The sequence below is a fragment of the Toxotes jaculatrix genome, chromosome 19 (assembly GCF_017976425.1).
Source record: "Toxotes jaculatrix isolate fToxJac2 chromosome 19, fToxJac2.pri, whole genome shotgun sequence".
Lineage (NCBI taxonomy): Eukaryota > Metazoa > Chordata > Actinopteri > Toxotidae > Toxotes > Toxotes jaculatrix.
Window position 1 is genome coordinate 18,614,038 of NC_054412.1, and position 20,067 is coordinate 18,634,104.

The window sequence follows — 20,067 nt, forward strand, 5'->3', positions numbered from 1 at the left end:
CATTTGATCCTCCTCGTCTGACACTGGTTTCTGGATCATCCCTGCCGTGTCACACAAATATTCTGACAGGCCACTGGGTTGGAATCAAATGTCCGACAGTCAGACATGTGGGTGATGGAGATGCGGTGCTCGGCAGTGGCGGCAGTGGTTTAGATGTTATCCCACTGCCCTCCTAGACATCCTGACTCCCCTGAGCCCCAAAATAATCCCCCCCCAACATGTAGGACACAGTGGAGGAGTCAGAGAAAACACATGGAAGCAGCTCAGTTCACATCAGACCCACAGAGAATTTAACCTCCGACAAATGAGTCTGTACTCGGATCCAGTGCTAATTAACATATTAATTAATGTACTTTGATCAAGGCAGAGGTCCTATGATAATACTAATCCTGAATGAACCAAACTCCTGGCTATAATTTGTCTTTTTTATGTTGCGTTTCTAAATCAGGAAGTGAAAACTTCTCAAAGCTTCAGGGTTGAAAAAAAAAAACATCTGTCTGCTATAAAAAATTATAAGAAATTCATTCATCAGTGCATTGCCTTGGATTTGAGAAAAATGTTAGAAGGTATTTTCCGAAAGTGAATGGATGTCCTTAAAAGGAAGACTTTTTTTTCCTAGTTAATCAAAGAACAGCATCGAAATTCATGAGTGTGCTTCAGCACGAGTTTTAAAAGAAATGATTTCTTTACAAGATGAGGCAGGAAGACGGGACTTTTGAGTCCTTGGACCGTTGATAAAAAAGAAAAAAAAAAGACTCTGAAAGTCATTAAGAAGTCACTGAATTTGATGGCAGAGAGTGTGTGTGTGTGTGTGAGGGCGTCTAAGTCCCTACACTGTAATATCAGCCATCGATTGAGGTTAATGGACAGGTTGTTTTAAAGTAATAAAGTCACGGAGAAGGTGAACAGAGGTAAGAGAGCTGACAGAGAGCACAGAGGTAGAGAGATAACAATTGATGAGCAGAGCTGGACGCCCTGTAGAGGATTTGAAGTAGGTGTGTGTGTGTGTGTGTGTGTGTGCCAAGTAGCCCATTTTCATTGGTCATCTAATATAATTGTTGATGATGGAGCGTCCTAATCAGACCTCAAATAACCATTTCACCGTCTTCTGCTGGAAACACTGACGTCAGCGGGAAAGGAGACAGAGCAGCACAAGAGCCATTAGGAACATCTCAACTCTGGAACAAAAGCATTGTAGCTTCTCAGTTAATACTCTTAAACAAATGCAGACTGTAGGTGTTCTGTTTTTCCTCTGTCTCTGTCTTCTGTCTTAGTTTATATTTACCAGCAGTTTCTGTGGAGAGAATTAGTCCAAACAGGATAAAAATGTCCAGATGTGTATTTGGTCCTACCTTTAGTGGACAAAGCATTTTTTTTATCAACTTAAAATTCTCCCATCTCATCCCATATTTGGGAAAGAAACAGAGGAGTCCTCACTTGTTTTGGAGAGGGTGATCATGTAGCTTCTCATGAAACATTGCACTCTTAAGTTTCCTCAGTGGGAGCAAACTAAAACCTTGGGGAATGGATCTGATCTGTTTAATAGAGAAATGTCTGTCTATAGATCATGTGTCATTTTCTCTTCCTGCTAAGCCTGGGCTGCAGCCAATCACAAGTTGTAGCTATAGATGCTGTCATTTCTACCCGACAACAGATCTTGCAGGATGACATCACGAGCTCCATATGCCTCTATATGTGGATTGTGTCTTTCTAAAATGCGACCACCCTGTAATCTGAGCTTTTTTTTTTTTTTACCAGGTCCTCTAAATAAACCCGGATGTGGACATTTGTCTTACAGTCAGCTTGACTTTGACAGAGTGAAGACAGTTGGAATTTCCTTTCCATGTTTCCACAGGAGTCTGTCTGTGATCGAGGAGTCTCCTCTCCAAAGTGATAGGGAGATAAAGTCCTCTTAACACATTTATGCCCAGTGAGTTGTGATGCATATGGCTGGATCTGAGCACAGAATGCTCCTGTACAGCCCTACACTGATCCTGTTGCTTCAGTCAGCAGTGAAATGCCTGTGTGCCAGTTCCATTGGCAGCCACACATGTCCAAACCAGAACAGGACCAACATGTTTGACAGACGAGGTGGTGGCTTTGGGTCGTGAGCTGTTTTTTTTTTTATTTTTTTTTTATTCCTCCACACTTTTCTCTGTCCATCAATTTGATAGAGGTTGGTTTTTATTTCATTAGTCCACAGAACTTTGTTTGTTTGCAGCCTCAGCAGAAATCCAGAGCCATCTTTTTTGTTTGTTTTTCACACCACTCTGAGTTGAACTGTTGTGTGTGGAAATCCCAGGACATTAGCAGTTTCTGAAACACTCAAACCAGTTCATCTGGCACCAACAATCATGTCACGGTCAAAGTCACTGAGATCACGTTTTTTTTCCCTCATTCTGATGTTTGATGTGAGCTGCAGGGTTTCAGACATTGCACTGCTGACACATAATTGGCTTATGGGATGATAGCATAAATAAGCAGGTGTGCAGCTCTGTGAGGGTACCTTCATAGCCAGAAAATATCTTTTCTTCTCATTTGGATGAACTGGCTCTTTACCATTTGATGCTACTTTCTGAGATCTAAATGAATAATTTAGGTAAAAGACATCCACCATATCCCTACACACACACACACACACACACACACACACACAGAGCGTTGTGTCCTTCTCTCTATCCGGTGTATGAATAATAGATTGGATCCAGGAAGTAGAAGCTGGCTGACCAGCCCATCAGGTAGCGAGTCCTTCCACATCCTGTACATATTTCTTTCTCTTTCTCTGCCTGTTGTGTTTTGTCTCCTTGCTCTCTCCTCATCCTTTGTCTCTGTCTGGCTCTCGTTCTCTTCTCTTAATCTCGTGCTCTCTCTCCCTCTCATGTTTATCCCTCCCTCCCACTCCCTATCCCTCCCTCTCCTCTCTCTTTGTTTCCATCAATTATAATCCATCGGAGAGCCAGCACAGAGAACAACCGCGCCAGGCGTTTCAGCGTCATCTTTAAAGGTGCACCGTCTGAATATTAAGGCATCAGATTACAGAGGACAAAGAACTCAACCGGCTACTGCAACAGAAGGAGGCTCAATAACCTGTTTTTATTTTTTAATCATGGTGGAATTTTAGTTCATCCATTTATCTGAGATTCTGGATGATGCAGAACTAAGGCACAGGAAACTGAAAGGAGAAGTTCCAGAGACCTGAGCTATGGTTTTGTACACAACCTCCCAGGACTGTAGTGGGGGAGCTGGGTGTGTGAGGGGAGCGAACAGCAGGGTGGTGGTTGCACTGAGGCCTGGCAACAAGTCAGACGGGGCCCAGCACGGACTGTGGTGCTACATTTGCTGTCAGAGGAGGCCCACTCTGACTCTGCCTTCATGTAGGTATCACAGCAGTGATGGGAACAGGCCTCTGTGGCTGTTCCACTGTTTGTATATGTTTATGTTTGTAAACTATGCTGTGGGATATTGTGCTCGACTTCAGCCGGAAACTATATTATCAGTTATGGAAACAGGATTTGTGTTTATAAGTACTTATTGTATTTATGGAGACTCTTTTTAAGAGTCTTTACATTCTCTGACTCTTGTTTTTTCCTCTCCTTAGTCTTGTAATCTTGCTGAGGAGATGAGATACTGCAAACAGTCTCCTTCTCTGAGGTGTATGTGTAAACCAGATAGTGATCCCATGACCTGCTAATGTTTTCTCTTTCTGCTTTTGTCTGTGAATGCCACACAGGCTCTCTCAGCTTTACTTTGTGCCTTCTGTCTTTGCCCTGTCTCTGTCGCTTCTTCTTTCCTTCCTGTCTCAGTATTGTGTCAGATAGTGTTTTTGGGGTCACTGAATCAATTCAGATCGCTTAAGACGTTCAGTTTGACGAGAATGGAAAACGACTGGATGTCTGTTTGGAGAGGGCGCCTTCAGAGTCCAAACGTAAGATGCTGCGAAATGTCAGTTCCTTGTTGTGACGTTGTTAAATAATAAGGTACGGTAATAAAAAGCTGGGTCTAATAAGAAAATGAGGCTTAAACGAATGCCCGGCCCGCTGATCTGATCTTAAGTCCTCCCTCCTGAGCAGCTTTCGGGGGCGCGGCCCTGCGAGGCTGCTCTCTGTGTTCTGTCATTAGCACATAAGCTCTATTAGAGCAGACAGTAACACGATTACACCCACAGGCAGCGGAAGATGGAGACGCGAGACCATGTCAGCAATTACAATCATAGATATTGACTGCCTGAAGACTCGGCTTAATTCAATAGCATTTCAATTCAGCCCTCACAAGAGGAAAACGTCAGTGAGACGTTGAGCTTATATAGTGATAATAATAATAATAATAATGAATAACTCCAAAGTTTGTGTTATGCATGTGGAGAAAAGATTTATATTTAAAAAAAAAAAAAGACTGCTCACAACAGATCCGTCTCCATGACGACCGAGCAAACTCTATCCACTGATGAAGAGGATATGATATGAGAAAGAGAGAGAGAGAGAGCTTGAGAAAAAGCTAGTAAGACAGACCTTGAGTTGGGATTGTGCTTTTATGGTCATTGTGATTGTATATATCTTGTAATGACAGATACCTGTTAAGTGGTGTCAGTGAGTCATTGAATGGTTTCCAGTCAGCACACACACTCACACACACACACACACACACACACACACACACACACACACACACACACACACACACACACACACACACACACACACACACACACACACACACACACACACACAGACAGGGCTGTACCTCCTAAATGCTCCATTGATCCACAGCTGCTTTAATGATGGTTGTGCTGAGTCAGCAGCCTGTAGACTGGCTTCCAGTAAATCTTATCACAGTCAGGCCTTAGTCATTATTACCCAAGGTCCCACTAAAAGATGACACAGGCCTTCTTTGTTGTTTTCTGACCTTCTGTTTCCACCCAAGACAAGTTTGTGTTCATCTTTGTATCTTTTTGTGTTTTTGTCGAGACAGTCAGTGTCTCCGGAAATTTGGTTTTCCTGCCTTCACACTCTTTGGAGCTTAACATTTTTAGGTGATTTTCAAGTTGGCTGGCCTTCTGTGGTTTTTAGAAAATTTTGCATCAGGTCACTGTTTCTTTTGAGAGTTGCTGAAGTCAAAAAATTGTTTATGTTTAGGTTCATTTTTCAAAAGTCTTAAATGCAACAAAGAAGCTGAATTCAAGTAAAATAATGAAAAAAAACTAACAGGGCTATTGTTCCAACTGGCTCGACTCTGTAGAAAGGTAGCTAATGCCAATACCAATCACAGCTGGTATTGGCATTAGCTACAATACTAATTTAACACCAGGCTGAATACTGATTGCGATCAAATCTGCCTCCTTATCACCTCCATCCAGATCCACAAGTCTGTGTGTGTGTGTGTGTGTGTGTGTGTGTGTGTGTGAGAGAGAGAGAGAGAGAGAGAGAGAGAGAGCATAGTGCTGGTCCATCTGGCCCAGCTCAGGTTTTGCAGAAAAGTGAACTCATTAACAAGTGTAAATTAGACAGTGATGCTTGAGCGTCTCTTGTTCTCACGCCAAAGGCCACAGAGCGTACGTCAGCGGTCAGTGTGTGTTGTCACTGTTTCAGAGTTTGTGCTTAGACAGTGGTTTTTTTTCCTATGGTATGAAAACCGGACAGATGCACTCACAGAAAGCTGTCTGTGTGTCTGTGTTGATCCCTCATTTAGGCCTTCGTTATGTTGTCTCTCTTGGTCTGTCTACATGCAGAAACACTGACACACTAACACCTGCTGCGTTGTTGTTTTTCACTGATAATCCCATGTTTACCATGACTGAAAAAATTTGCAAATGACAAATAAAACATCACTGTAAGCTGATGAGTAACTACTGCTAAGTATAAACATACTTTTCTTAAAAAAACAACTTATATTTGACAGGATGGAAGCAGGACATTATTGGTATTTTTTGTTTAAATGACATTTACGATTAATTAACTAGTCATTTCAGCTCTGTTAAACAAAACATAACATGAGCTCAGCTTGCAGTGTAGCTGGCCGACATGTATGCAGAGGGAACGAGGCCCAGTTCTGATCATGTGGCACTCTTAGTGTTATGGTCGGATATGTTTAGACCTTATAGGAAGCATGTGATTATGTAGCAGCCTGAAGGCACTTTGCTGCTAACGCAAGTTGAATGCAGGACTATTTCCTGACTGATGGAATTGTTGCTTTTACTGAAGGAAAGGTTTTCAGTGATGGGAACAGCACCTGACAAGGTACCATGTTGGTCCGGTGGTTACTTAGAGACGTATGTACAGGAAAGGTCACAGGTTCAGTGTCCACACTAGGAGACCTGTCCAGCTATAACTGTGTTTGACTCAAGCTGCGGCCAGTTCAGCAGAAATCACCTACTTCAGGTCTGCTCTTCCATAGTGTGTGCTGAAAAAAAAAAAATTTAAAAAGCACATAAATGAAAGGTGACTTCAGAGGACATGAAGGCAGAAGTAAATTCAAAGCAGCAGAATCTTCTTGTTTCCTCTCTGACCTGTTTGGAGGTTTTAAGATAAAGCTTGTTTCTACTGATGGCTGCATACAACTTTCACAGAAGCTTTCTAACCACAGCTGTCTGTGTGTGTCACCCTCCGCAGGTCCCACATTGCCCAGACAGGGCCCCCAGGTTCAAAATGGCCCCACACCAGAGGAGATGGACCTGCAGAGAAGGTAAGGACCACGCAAACCTTAAAAGTTCAGACAAAGGCTTCAACATTGTCTCTTAAAATAAAAATAGTCAGCTCACCCTGTCTGGCACCATCACGTCTTCCATCACTATCTCTCCCTTTTCTTAGATCTCTTTTCTTTTTCTCAGTTGTTAATTTATAAATAATTATTGTTTCTGTCAGTGTCTTACACTCAGACACACACGCCCAGTGAGTTATTTTCCTTCCCCATACCAGGCCAGTGTTTCCCTCTGGTGATAATGAGGCTCTCTCACACACACACACATATAGTGTTTTCTCACATACATTGCAACCATGAATTCATCTAGACATCACCCGGAGGATCTGTATGTGTGAACGCATCTGACTCGGATGATCTCCGGCTGTGTGCCGCACGTGTGAAAGGGCGACTCCAGGCCTCGTCATGTGTGTGAGTGTGTATGCAAGTACATGTGTGTGAGTATGAGAAAACAGCTATACTCACACACAGATACTTGCATGCAAACACACATGCTGCTGTATTAATGGAGGCCAGCTGTTGGCCCAGATTTTCAAACCTGCTCACCATAAAAGTTTGTACAAAGATTTAAAGCTCCGGTCTGTAATTTTTATTTATTACTAAATATTTAGTTGAAAAAGGCTCCAAACATAGCTTAGTGTGTAGAGGTGCTGTCAAAGGCCTCTGTGACCTAGACTGATTGAACAGCCTGCAGCAGTACAGAGATATTCCCTTCTATAGTCTTTGATCGATCCTCGGCGTATTAACCAATCAGAGAAGGCCAAAAATCAATAATCAGTAATCATCTCTGCTATGCAAACACAGCAACATGATTTTTTATAGACTCCATAGGTCTGAGATCCTGATGGATCTGGCCGCAGCCTTTTCTCTCTCCCCTTTTCCACCTCGTCTTTCTTTTTGATGTTTCCTCCTTCCCCCTTCAGCTTTCTCACTTCCGCCCCGTTGTCTGTGTCTGGCTTCATCCGTCTCTTTTTCTTCTCACCTCTCTTTCCCCTCTCCCCTCCTTGCTCCCTCTCTCGGTTGTTCCATATTTAGCGGCGGATGACAGACAGGCAGCTAGTGGATCAGTGACTGAGGTCATCTGCTGATACAGAGGCCAATGTCAGCCCGTTTGGGAGAGCGCGAATAAAGGATGTGTAGAGCAGAGTGAGAATGGGATGAAACGAGTGAGGATGGAGAGGGAGGGAGAGAGGGAGGGAGGGTGAGAAGAGTAGTGTAGAAATGGATTGGCAGCACACACGCTCACATCAAGCCTCCCGCTCCTTTGAAAGGAAAGCTAACATACTGTAAGCTTTGGAAGATGCTGAGGGGTTGTCGGGGCGTAAACATGCTCAAGTTATTTTTGAGTGGCTGTGTCACATCTAATCAGTGCACCGCTCTCAGTAATCCACTCAGATTGGTTGACTGTTTGTTTGGAGGTTTACAGACAGAGAAAAGCATCTGCACTCGACATCTGTTGGAAAAAAAAAAAGTTATTTAATCCCAGCTTTAAATCATCAACCTTCATCAAAGCATTTCGTGGATTTTAATTTGTGGCATAAAAGACTTTGTAGCTTTGGCTGTAGTTTTATTAACCACCTGACCAAACAGCACGAAATCAACGTGGCTGTGGAGGCAGCTGCGCTGTTCAGATGGTTTTCCATCACGGCTAACTTCAGATAACCTGCCTCTCGCAGTAAAATGAAAAATGAAAATTCTTTCACTCACTTTGCTCTACATTTTCTTAGCTCAGGTGCAAAGACACACAGCAGCTCGTCTCTGTGTGCCTGAGGCTGGAACATGCCTGAGCCGCAGTCGATAAACCAGCTCGTGCAGCCTCTGTTCATTGTTTACAGAGTCCGCCGTTGTAGACAGGCCAGCCTCTTGGAGAGGGAACCAGTTCTCAGTGAAGTGCTGGGTTATGTTTGTACAGAATTCACTTGGACGTCGTCTCGTCCAACCGCGTTAGAAGGCAGAGATGCTTATTACTGTCGTCGCAGAGAGGTGAGAGATGTGATATCGTTTATATACAGAGACAACGGTCCACATTTTCTGATGAGTCTCTCCAGGAAGACTTTCACAGTCTTGCACACTGTTGTTCTCATGAGAAGTGACAAAAACAGTTGTGTAAGAGAGAGAAGTTCAGGCCCTGACTCCTTTCTCGTCTCCACACAGCTGACCAGTCACAGTGCGAAGTGGGTGTGAATGTTGAATTGTCGGTTTTGGAACGCACATGTCCTATTCAGTTTTGGCTATGTCTCTTACTTCATTCAGTTACAATGCTGTTCATAGGGAATGTGTGTCATACTGAGCCATGTGGCCTGAAATGGAAATGGAAAGAGAGAGAGAAAAGAAAGAACTGGAGATGTGGATGGTCACTTTCCTCCTGTCCTCTTTCGTTCTCTGCATCATTTAAGAAGATCAGCCAGACCACCTCATCCCTCAGCAACCACAGGTGTTCAAGGAAATTCCGGTGCTCATCTCCTTTTCTTTCTCACCGTCTATTTATTCATCTGTTTCCTCCTCCATCTCCTCTGCGGTCCTCCTTCTCTTTGACACACAGATGGATGGAGAAGAGCGTGGCCATGCCGCTTCAAGGATGAATTTATGGATCGATGCAAATACTCGACGCATGTTTGAGCGGATTCATGCATGACTGAAGGAAAGACTGCCAATAAACCACCTGTTCAGAAATACTGGGTGCTACCCTCAGATTAAAAAGACATGAGCTGGAAATAATAGGCAGTGGTATAAATAGCTGCGTGGGAGCAGGGGAGTGTGTGTGCGCGCCGGGAGAGAGAGAGGAAATGTGTCGCATGGTCTTGAATGAAACGGTAGAGGTTAAGGATGTGAATGTGTGTGTGTTAAACTTCTATTAGCGTTTAGCTGCTGGTTTTTAACACACAGAGAGGGCGAAAACACAACAGCAACATGTGGAGCACATCCTCGTGAACACATGTTGACATCTGCACATACTCTCACACGACAGTCACGGTTTTTGAATACGAAAACACACACACGCATATTCAAAACTGCATGCTATCTTATCTTAGCGGGACACCTGACACGCGGAGTGTGTGTGAGTGTGTGTGTGTGGGACTTGGACTTGATCCTGACCTGTGTAGGTCCATGTGGTCCATCTGGGCTCCGGTTTATTCAGTCAACATTTCCTGGATCTGTGTAGCCAATCAGGCGAGCTGCTGAGGAGCTGGCCAGCAGCTTTCGCCAGACTTCAGTGTCCCTGGAGATTTAGCACAGTTGTCACTTGTAGCAATGTGGCAAATACAGAATGTGACATATTATTTACCTAAGATAAAATAAAAAGAAATCATTGAAACATTTCAGAATAAAAGACTGAAACAAAAGTGATTAAACAAAAATAAAATTCAGCTGAAACAGGGCTTAAGACTTAATGGTTTGTCAAATTTATCACCAGTGTATATATACAGCAGATATATATATATTTTTAAACTGGGTCTTCAGTCCATTTAAGTTTCCATGCCAGTTGCTCAAGGGATGGCATAATGTCGGTCAGTGCACCACGCTGGTCCAGGCCAAACTGTCTCACCAGCTATTGGATAGACTGCCATGAAATTTGGTACTTTTCACCTAGCCCCATCATCAGTCAGTTAGTCGATTAGTCGATTCACCCATTAGTTGAATGGCAGAGAAATGATCAGCAGCTTCTTTGACAACTGAATAATTGCTGAAATCCTTTTTTCAATGTAGAAAGTTGCAAATGTTCTCTGTGTCCAGCTTTTCTGCTTTTCTCTTTCCTGTGTCAGTGATTCTCCACCAGGGGATCAAGACTCTTTTTTTGGGATCAAGAAGAAAAAAAATAACGTGAAATATTCAATAGTTTTACCTCTTTAAAATGTCTATAAAGCACCGCTTTGTTTCTGGAGTGTTCAGAACAAGCAGTTTGATCACATCCAATCACATCATTTGAACACAGAGAGCGTGGCATGCATACAGCTGGTTGGTTGGTGGAAACAGTGGGTGTGTGTCTCTATTCAAGAATCAGTGGTGGGTTGCCGGTGGGAAAAGGGAGGGCAGCAGCCTACAGAGCAGCATGGAAGTGGCTCCAAGCTGTGACTGCAGTGACACCTGTCAGACGAGGCTCGCTGAACATGATGGTGTGTTTAAAACCGATGCCCTCACTTGAAACTGTGCAGTTTCATTTTGTTGGATTAGGAGCATCGTTTTAGTCCGCTTTCCTTTTGCCATGGATCTGTTTCATGTGATGCTTGTGTGCTTCCTTGTAGAGCTTTGTTATCATTTTGTTCCCTTAGGTTTATCTCCACTGCAGAATTTACAGTTTTTAAGTCCCTTTTGATCATTTGGTTGCTAATGAACTAACTCCAAACTATTAAACTGAGAGTATTAAGCAGTTTTGAATGCCTTTGCAACCCTTTGATCTCCATACGCTGTGACTACAGATCCCATTTTAACATTATTTGCATATTTTTTTCTATATATCTGTCCTCCTTCGTGTTTCCTGGCTCTTAATTCCAACAGTCGTTGTTTTGATGTTTCCGATATCACCCCAAATCCTCCCTGACTCTTCCTCACGGAGTCTTGAACTAAGTCATAGTAAGTTCTTGCAAAGAGTAAAGGAATATGTGTGCGAGTGCGTGCATGTGCATGCGGGGATTCAGGCTGTGCCACTGCCCACGCTCCCTTAGCAACGGTTTCCCTGGCAACTTTTGTCAGGAGGCGAGTGAGATGCCAGTTAAACGGTGCAGGAGGCTTTTCACAGCTTTGAATCCTGTGACGTTCCCCTGCAAAGCGGAGAGAGGGACGTGAAGAGAAGCCCGCTTTAGATTCACCCATCAGAGGCAAGAAGTATGAAGACAGTGTAGACAGGGAGCATTCAGTGTGGGATCTGTGCACTGGTCACTTGAAAGTAATAAAATACTCAAATTTATTAAAAAAAAAATATATATATATATATATTGTTAATAGTTCATACAGACTGTGAGTATTAGGACACTATGTTCCTCAGGCTCTGTGCTTCAGCACAATCACACTGAATTCAAATAATTGATGCTACGAGTGTCTTAGTTTTAACTTAAAGTAAGTTGTTTTCATTTTTATAGCAGTAACAGCACTGGGTCAGAGCTTTAAACACAGTGCACACTGCCCTCCTGCTCTCTTCATGGTCTCCTCATGGTTTGAATGTGACTGATATACTGTACAGCGGTTTGGCCCTCCTCCGCAAATGACATTTTGCTGAGATATGAAGTGAAAAGGAGTAAATACGGCCCCTGCAGTAAGCAGACATAAAGTGAGCATTCAAGTGTAAATTCACTGTTACTTCTTTTTCACAAGCTCAAAAATTTTAAATTTTTAAATTTTAAAAATTAATTTTGGCATGTGCAAACCCTTCTACTTGCTAAAGAATTTCATTAACTTGTTGATTGCTTTAACTGAGGTGAACTAGGTGAATAAATTCTCTGACTCCTCAAACCTTGTGGTAGTTCCTCGAAGAAACTGAGTGAGGATATGAAAATTAAGCTAACAGAGATCAAAGCATGTCCAGCCCGAAATTTTCACTGTCTGAGATGTCATTAAGAAATGACAGTTAAAAATGGCCGTGGAAGTCAAAACACGATCTGGAAAGTTTCAGATAAAACTACTGGACAGACTACAGGCAGATCAAACCCTCCATATGACTGCAAAGGACCTGCACCAAGGTTTAGCTGAGCGGAGGTGCACTGTTCCACTGTGCAGTTGGTGCACAAGCTACATGGAAGAGACATCAGCGAGAAACCTTTCTACCTTTCTTCATCACAAAAGTCACTGTCTGAAGTTTGCAAAACAATTGAGAGCTCTTTGGCCACAAACACCAAATGTGTGTGTGGAAAAAAAAAAGAGCAACATTTGATAAAAACAACAAATTACCAACTTTTGTGCTTTGGGCTCATATGGCAGCATGTTACAGGAAACACTGCAGGGATGGAAAAATGAATTATCTACATAATAACACACACTACATAATATCTTCAAATTCTGGATGCAATATAATTACAGTTTATTTTATCCACCTCTTCTTTTTCCTGGTGTTTTTTTTACAAATTTCTTTTGTTTAGTTTTTTTTTATAGTTGAAATAATTAGTGTGTCAGTAAATGAACCTTGTGTTCCAGCTCAGCTGTGAGGACTGAGGACAGAAGGTTTCTCCTTCTTTTTCTGCCACTCTCAATGAAAGTGTGTCAAACTACTAAAAATTTTGGCAGCGAGAGCCGCTGCTCTCACTGAGCAGGAATGCGTGTGCGGAGAGGGCCAGCGTTACGATCGCATGACATCAGCTGAAAAGCTTACGCTGTGTCGTAAACTCAAAGGTGTCTCTCTGATGGACGACAGGCTCGCTGTCCTCTGGACTTATGAGCAAGCACACAAACGTACACAGACGCACAATTGCCCCCCCATACAAAGACACTCATCTCAAACATGTCTCTCCAGACAGGTTATTTTAGGATTGTGTGCTCATAGTTTAGGAATGCTATGATCTCCTGTTGAGTGGAATGGTGAGGTGTGTGTGTTTGTGTGTGTGTCATTGGCAGTACACTAGTCTTGTATTGCACTCAAGCAGAAATCCCAAAGTAACTAATTCACAACTCTGTTGTCCTTTCAGGGTAAAATTAGCCAACAGCATTTATCAGCACCGGCAGAGTCGTTTGACTACAACAAAGGAAACAACAGGGCAGCTACAGCTGAGGTTGCTTTTCTACTCTAATTAGGACATTCAGCAAGTTCACCCTCTTCACCAACGGGTGTCATGGAAAAAAACAAGAAGTAACACGAGACAGATCACAGTGTCTCTGTTAGTTCAGACATGTTTTGTAACAAACAGCCCTCTGAAAACAGATGACGGGGGTAGCTTAGATGGTTAAGGAGGCTGAAACAGGTCAACCATGTGTCCAGTGGAAATGTCCCCAGGACAGGATGGTGAACTGAGGCCTGTTCACATGGTTCAGAAGGACAACCTCAGCTGTAATGAACACCACAGCAGCCACACCAGGTCCTGTACAGTGACAGCTTACTCACCAATGAATCCACCTCTTGCTGCATGGTGCCATAGTGTTTGTCATTTGAGGCCATTTCTGTGGTGGATATAGTGAGCGTATTATTTGTTTCCCCCATGGGCATCAAACGATTTTTGAACTGGATCTTGAGATTCTTTCATTGAGGATGTGAATTTCTCTGTCACACATTTTCTAAACTGTTTACGTCCTTTATTCAGTGATTCAGCTCTGCACCTTGACTGAGTACCGGCTTGCTGTGCACATATTTCTTTTCTAACCCAATATCTGTAAACGTGATGGCTGGTTAGCCTTGACAAACTTTAGCTCTTAAATATACATGAAATAACAGTGCAAATCAGTCAGAGTGAAAGCAGTCATTTCCTGTATGAGATCGGCTATGTGGGGAGCTGAGTTTCCAACTGAATCTGAGACTGAAATTCATCTGGTCCTAATTATTCTTTGGTCCTTGAAGTGCACTTGACGATGACTGATTCCGAGAGAGCAAATCTCCACCAGTGCTCAGAAAATCTCCATTTTCTTCTTTTTTTTTTTTTTTTTTTTTTTAAATTTCCCAATAACAGAATACCCATCATTCATCATGTCGCTGGCCAGCCTCTGATGTGAGTCATACCCCTAACACTGTTGTTGCCAGCACTTGATATGAGAGACCAGGTGGTTTTCATGTGAATCGGTGCAGGTTATATCAGTGCTTTCTTCCTGATTTCTGGGCACATTACTTTTGACACATTTGTATTTATCCAATTTTTCTATTCATTTACTGTGTAGTTATTATTATTACATTTATACTTCCTCTTTCCTAACTGCATGTGGACTTCCTTTCTGATGAAACTGATTTCACCACCATCACACCATTACATGATGAGATGTATTTAATCATGAAGATTTTCTGCTGCTGTTACGGCTCTGAGGATCCTACTGGGACTAATTTGCTATCAGAGAGAATCTATTATTGTAGATGAGGGAAGCCCCCAGAAGAGACCGTGAAATCCTCAGAGACGTGGCACTGCCATGCTTCCATTGGCCACGAATCCAGGTTACCTCTGTGTGTCTGTAATTACATCAGTGGACCACTGAAACACCGTGAGAACTGGGGCAGGTCCCAAGTTCCTAGTATAGAAAATTTGCATAGCAATCCAAGGCATGAAGTATTCAGATTTTCTTATATTTCTGTTCTCCATTTTTCCATTCAGGATTTCATAGATAGAAATTAGAAAAAAAAAAGATGTAAATATTAATTATACACTCATCTAACAAATGAAAAAGCTGTAGAAAATTTAACTGAATTGACTTTTTTTCATTTTTTTTATATGGAAAATCAATCTGAAAGTGATTACACACACCAGGATTGTGCCATGGTGTATATTTTTGAAAATTCTGTCCTTTCTTTCCATTCTTTGCTCTCTCTCTCTCTCTCTCTCTCTCTCTCTCTCTCTCTCTCTCTCTCTCTCTCTCTCTCTCTCACTTTCTCTCTCACTCTCTCTCTCTCTCTCTCTCTCTCTCTCTCTCACTCTCTCTCTCTCTCTCTCTCTCTCTCTCTCTCTCACTTTCTCTCTCACTCTCTCTCTCTCACTATTGGTGAAGGAAGAAAGAAGCCTTAGATGGGGAGAATCCCCTGCTGCTGTAAAGAAATAATCTGGGACTTTGGGAGATTGAGATGAATCAAATGTAAAGAAAGACTTTTCAGAAAAGTAATTTGGTCAGAATAACCCTGTGGAGCAGACAGGTGGATGTGAGGGCCTTGAGTCCTCTGCAGCCAGGTCACAGCTAAGCACCAAGGTTTTGAGGTAATTAGCTTCAGTGCTGCTTATAGTCACTTTAATCAGTCATAATGCAACCAAAAGATGGATTAGGTTAATTCACTGATTAGATCCTGATCCTCTGTGTGAAGGTGTGTGACGGGGGAGGGTAATAAGACTCCACATAACACACTTAAGTTGACTGTTACCCATTGGTCATCTTTTTTATGTTATTATGTTCTGATTTTGATTTGTTCTTATTCAGGGACTAAGAATTAGACATTTTTCACACAATCATAATCAAATACTGTAATATGTAAAGGACCGGAGTGGTAGGGGGCTGTGTGTGGGCTGGTCAGGCTGGTCTGACCTTTAGCTCAGGCTTTTCTGAGGACTGCCTGGCCAATGCCGTGTCCACAGACTCACTAATGATGACTAACATAAGTGGATGAAATCAATCTTGTTTATCTTAATCCAGGATCCCACAGTCCTCAGTACGACTGGGTATATTTTGAATGTTTTTGATGTTGGGGCCAATACGATACCTGACTTTCACTGCCAATACCAATAAAATATATTCTGTTGATACCACAGTTTGGAGAAAAATAAACACCATTTTTTCCATTTAGCAAAATCTGCCAAACAGCCCAAAGTGTGCCAAAATAAAATAGAACCAGAAGTTAGAAAAGCTAAGTAAGATCAGACTATCCAGATCAGAAAAAAGCCCCGTCAAGAGATAAAGTGTGATGCAGAGAGTCACCTTTGATTGAAACTAGGAAAAATTTAATCCTACCACAGGTTTTTGTTTTTTATGTTTTTCTTCCAGTCGTGAAACTGTCCCAGTTTGTGCTGAAATCAGCATTAAACCTGTCATGCCTCCTGGGTTAAGTAAGTGAGGTCACCTGTTTTTCATGTTTTGGAAGAGAACAGGTACTTGTGTGTATTTGACATGTTTGGTTGTCTGTTGTTGAATGATTTAGCGTTAGAGGGAAGGTTTCTCACAGCATTCTGATGCACAGGAACCACCACTGCCGAACTATACCGTGGGAACACAGTGACGACCGCGGCTCATCACCACTCCCGTGTGTGTGTGTACCTGCAGGTCCGAGCATGCTTTGAGATATCATGTGTGTTTGAGTGTGTCACCTGGGCAGATGGAAGGAAAGGGAGCGAGTGTTTTCATTAAGCAACATTAATGCTGATGAGTGAGACGGCTTTCAAGAGAGCGGGATGAGTGAGATAAGACGACCTGACAGCATTTTATTTGGGGTGTGTGTGTGTGTGAGAGAGAGAGAGAGAGAGAGAGAGAGAGGGAGGACGTGATTGTTGGCATGTAGCTCCAGTTCCCACCGTCTCCCTCCTTGCTCCTGTAATTTATGAATGTGACGCTCGCTCATTTACAGCCCGAGCAGTTTATGACCAAAGTAAATCATAGAATGTGACAGGACAGTTGAAGCTTTCTAATTAAATGACAGATTTCCTGGGAACCTTGTCTGTGTTAGAACCTGACAGATTACAGCCTCCCACAACTTGTTCCCCCATTCACACACACACACACGCACACACACACACTCTCTTTCTCTGTACTAATTCTTATTCTTTCTGTCAATCACTGTGATGAAGCATGACTTCTGTACCTTTTCCATCTATAAGACACTTCTAAACCTGTTAGTGTGAGTATGGAACAGTACACTTCATGTATGCTATGCTCATGTGTTGTGTTTTGTTTTTTTTGTTATCAAAGTACTGGCAGTAATTACATATACTTCCAGATCTGAATGTGTATGATGCAAAACAAAAGAAAATAATAATAATAAGGAAAAGAAAAAAAACACACACCTCCAGACTGACATTCATTCATTGTCAGGGCATGCTGTAGTCAGTTCCAAGAACGATGTCCAGTTCAGAGAGGTCCTAATAAATCCCTAAACACTATCATGAATGATGTGGGTCAACTTTTCCAGAGGGAATCTTCTCAGTACCAGCTTATACTGTTTGTCCAGTAAGACTCTGGGTCCTCTGGTGTTTCTGGTAAATGATGGACAGTGTTCAGACTGTGGTTATCTTCTACCAAGAGAGGGAGTGAACTTATTTTTAAAAGCCTTAAACCATGTCACCAGAATCCCTTCTGGACCTGAGGATTTTTCCTCCGTACATTAGAGCTATAGCCTGTAATATTTCCTTCTCCTGAAAATGTTTCCCCAGAGATTTTTGCTGTTCTTCTGATAGTGTTGGTTATTTTATTTTAGAAAAGAACTTGCCGAGTTCCTCTTTGGTGCTGTTATTGTCAGATTGGTATCATGACTTGGAAGATGATACAAAGAGGGAACTGATGTTTTTCCTGTCAAAATGTCTTCCCCCTCCTGAATCTCTAATCTTCCCTCTCTGCTGTAGTATTATGATTTTGTTCCTCCAAGTAGGCGTGTCAAATATTTACTATGTTTGCTCCCGTAGTCGTACAGTCGTTGCCTTTCACAAAATAATGACCTTGGAGTTTTCTCATTCAGTGCCGCCCTGATAGTTTGTATTTTAATGAGGTTTGTTTTAGTTGGTTTAGATTTATGAGGTAACTCCGCCTCTTAGAAGCAGAAGGATAAAACAGAGCTCCCCACACTCTACACTGTGTAAAAACAGCTTTCAGAGGTAGTAACTACTCAGTGTACATTGCCAACCTTAATGTTTCCTTTCCAGTCTTTGCTCTGCTTCCTATGGTATTAATGCACAATTACCATGACCCCACTCGCCCTTTTTTTTTTTAGGTCCACAGGTGTCTAGCTCACGCCATCTCAGCAGTGTTAAACTATCTCTGAAAGGTTTGAAAACTTCTTTAGTCCAGGAGCTCAGATGTGGCTCTCCCACTCTCTTTGCATCAAATGGCCTCTCTTTCATTCTTCTTTTATTATTAAGCTGTTATGCAGTCTATTATAGAGTATAGTATATGCTATCAATACACTATGTACAGCATTTTTTTTGATACAGTTTATTTCTCTCTCTTTGTGGTGGCAGCGCTGCTGCAGAGCTTACTCTGTGGATGCAGAAATCGGTTCTCACATTTCCATTCAGTCATCGCTACATCGTGCATCACACATTTGTCACCATGGTATAGTGTATGGCACATATATCGTGTGATGGCAGCTCTTCTCTTTTGTGTCCAGCTCTTATTGGACATTCTTGTACAAACTGCTGCAGCAGCAGTTCTGTGTCCCACACATGCATCGTTATAGTTCTTTCGTTGAATCTCAGGAGTGGTAACTGTGAAATGTCTTCCTTTCTCTGACATGCTTTAACTCATACATACCAACACACATGGTCCATTTCTCCTGTTTCCCTCAACTGCTGCTTCAGTCTCACATCAGCAGGCCTTGTGCTGCTGCCTTCTGCTGACACCTAGTGATCAAACCTGAGTCTGCAGACACAGTTTGGGCTGAGCACACCACACGTCAGCATCATTAACATCACGTTACCATGCAGAATTATAACGTGTGATGTTAATGATGCAACAAAACAAAACCAAACAAGAAACAAATGAGAGTTTTTATCTTTTGTGTAGTGTTTTTTTTTTTTTGTGTTTCCTCTCTCAGATGCACAGCTGGCTCTTTGCAGCTGGGTGCAGCTAAGACAGGATTTTCCCCCCCCAGGCAGCTCAATGTGTGTGTTGTTAATGTGTCCAAATTATAGCAAAGGTGGTGTGATTGCGTAACAGCACGGCTATTGTGGCTAAGAGCAAGTATTACGTAATGACATGTCTTATATAATGACAACAGGGTCAGAGGGGTCAAGATGGGCCCCACACTAATTTACTAATTTAAGTTTTACTGAATTTTGTTTTGATGCGCATTGTTGTCACTCATTCTCCCTTTCCTCTCTTGTTTCCTCCCCTCTCCTCTCTTACTCCAGGCAGCTTCAGGACCTACAGAGGCAGAAGGAGATGGAGCGCGAGCGTCAAGAGAGGGAGCGTCAGGAGCAGGAGCGCCTGGAGCGAGAGATGCTGGAGCGCGAGCAGGAGCGGGAGCGTCAGGAACGGGAGCGCCAGGAGAGGGAGGCGCAGATGGAGAGGGAGCGACTAGAGCGGGAGCGCCAGGAGCAGCAGGAGCGCGCCGAGCGTGAGCTGATGGAGAGGGAGAAGGCGGAGAGAGAGCGGCTGGAGAGGGAGCAGCAGGAGCAGTTGGACAGAGAGCAGCAGGACTGGGAGAGAGGGAGACGCATCTCTAATGCCGGTGAGTGATACACTCGGGTTTCCTGCTAATACACACACACACACAAACACACACTTTCATACACAGTAGGGTTTGAGTTTTTGAATGCCAGAGCTCAGACTGTTGGACTGAAGATGTACAGGATCGATAGTATCTTTACATTTGAATATTTTCTTGGAAAAAATGAATTGATACTGTGACTGATGAACAGTAATGTCTAATATTCAAATAAGAACAGAATGTTTTAATGAGGAGTTTACTCGCTTCTGAAACAGCAAGTTTGAGTGTAACTTGGTGAAAATGTTGTGTTGCCAGTTGCTGATAGTAGCAACTCCAACAAGATTCACTTGAGACGTCAGCAGATTAATGGCCTTGGTTTAGGTTTAGTTCATGTCCAGTAAACTGTGATGACTTCA

At 42.6% G+C, this 20,067-nt stretch overlaps 1 protein-coding gene across 4 annotated transcripts in view; it reads left to right on the forward strand.

Annotated features, from left to right (window-relative positions):
* enah (ENAH actin regulator) overlaps positions 1–20,067 on the forward strand; it is a 101,037-nt gene that overhangs the window by 62,841 nt on the left and 18,129 nt on the right. For all 4 annotated transcript variants that reach the window (XM_041064308.1, XM_041064307.1, XM_041064309.1 and 1 more), the window contains exons 4-5: positions 6,606–6,678; positions 19,353–19,672. In XM_041064308.1, coding sequence (XP_040920242.1) covers positions 6,606–6,678; positions 19,353–19,672 — 393 coding nt within the window. The remainder of the gene's footprint in view (positions 1–6,605; positions 6,679–19,352; positions 19,673–20,067) is intronic.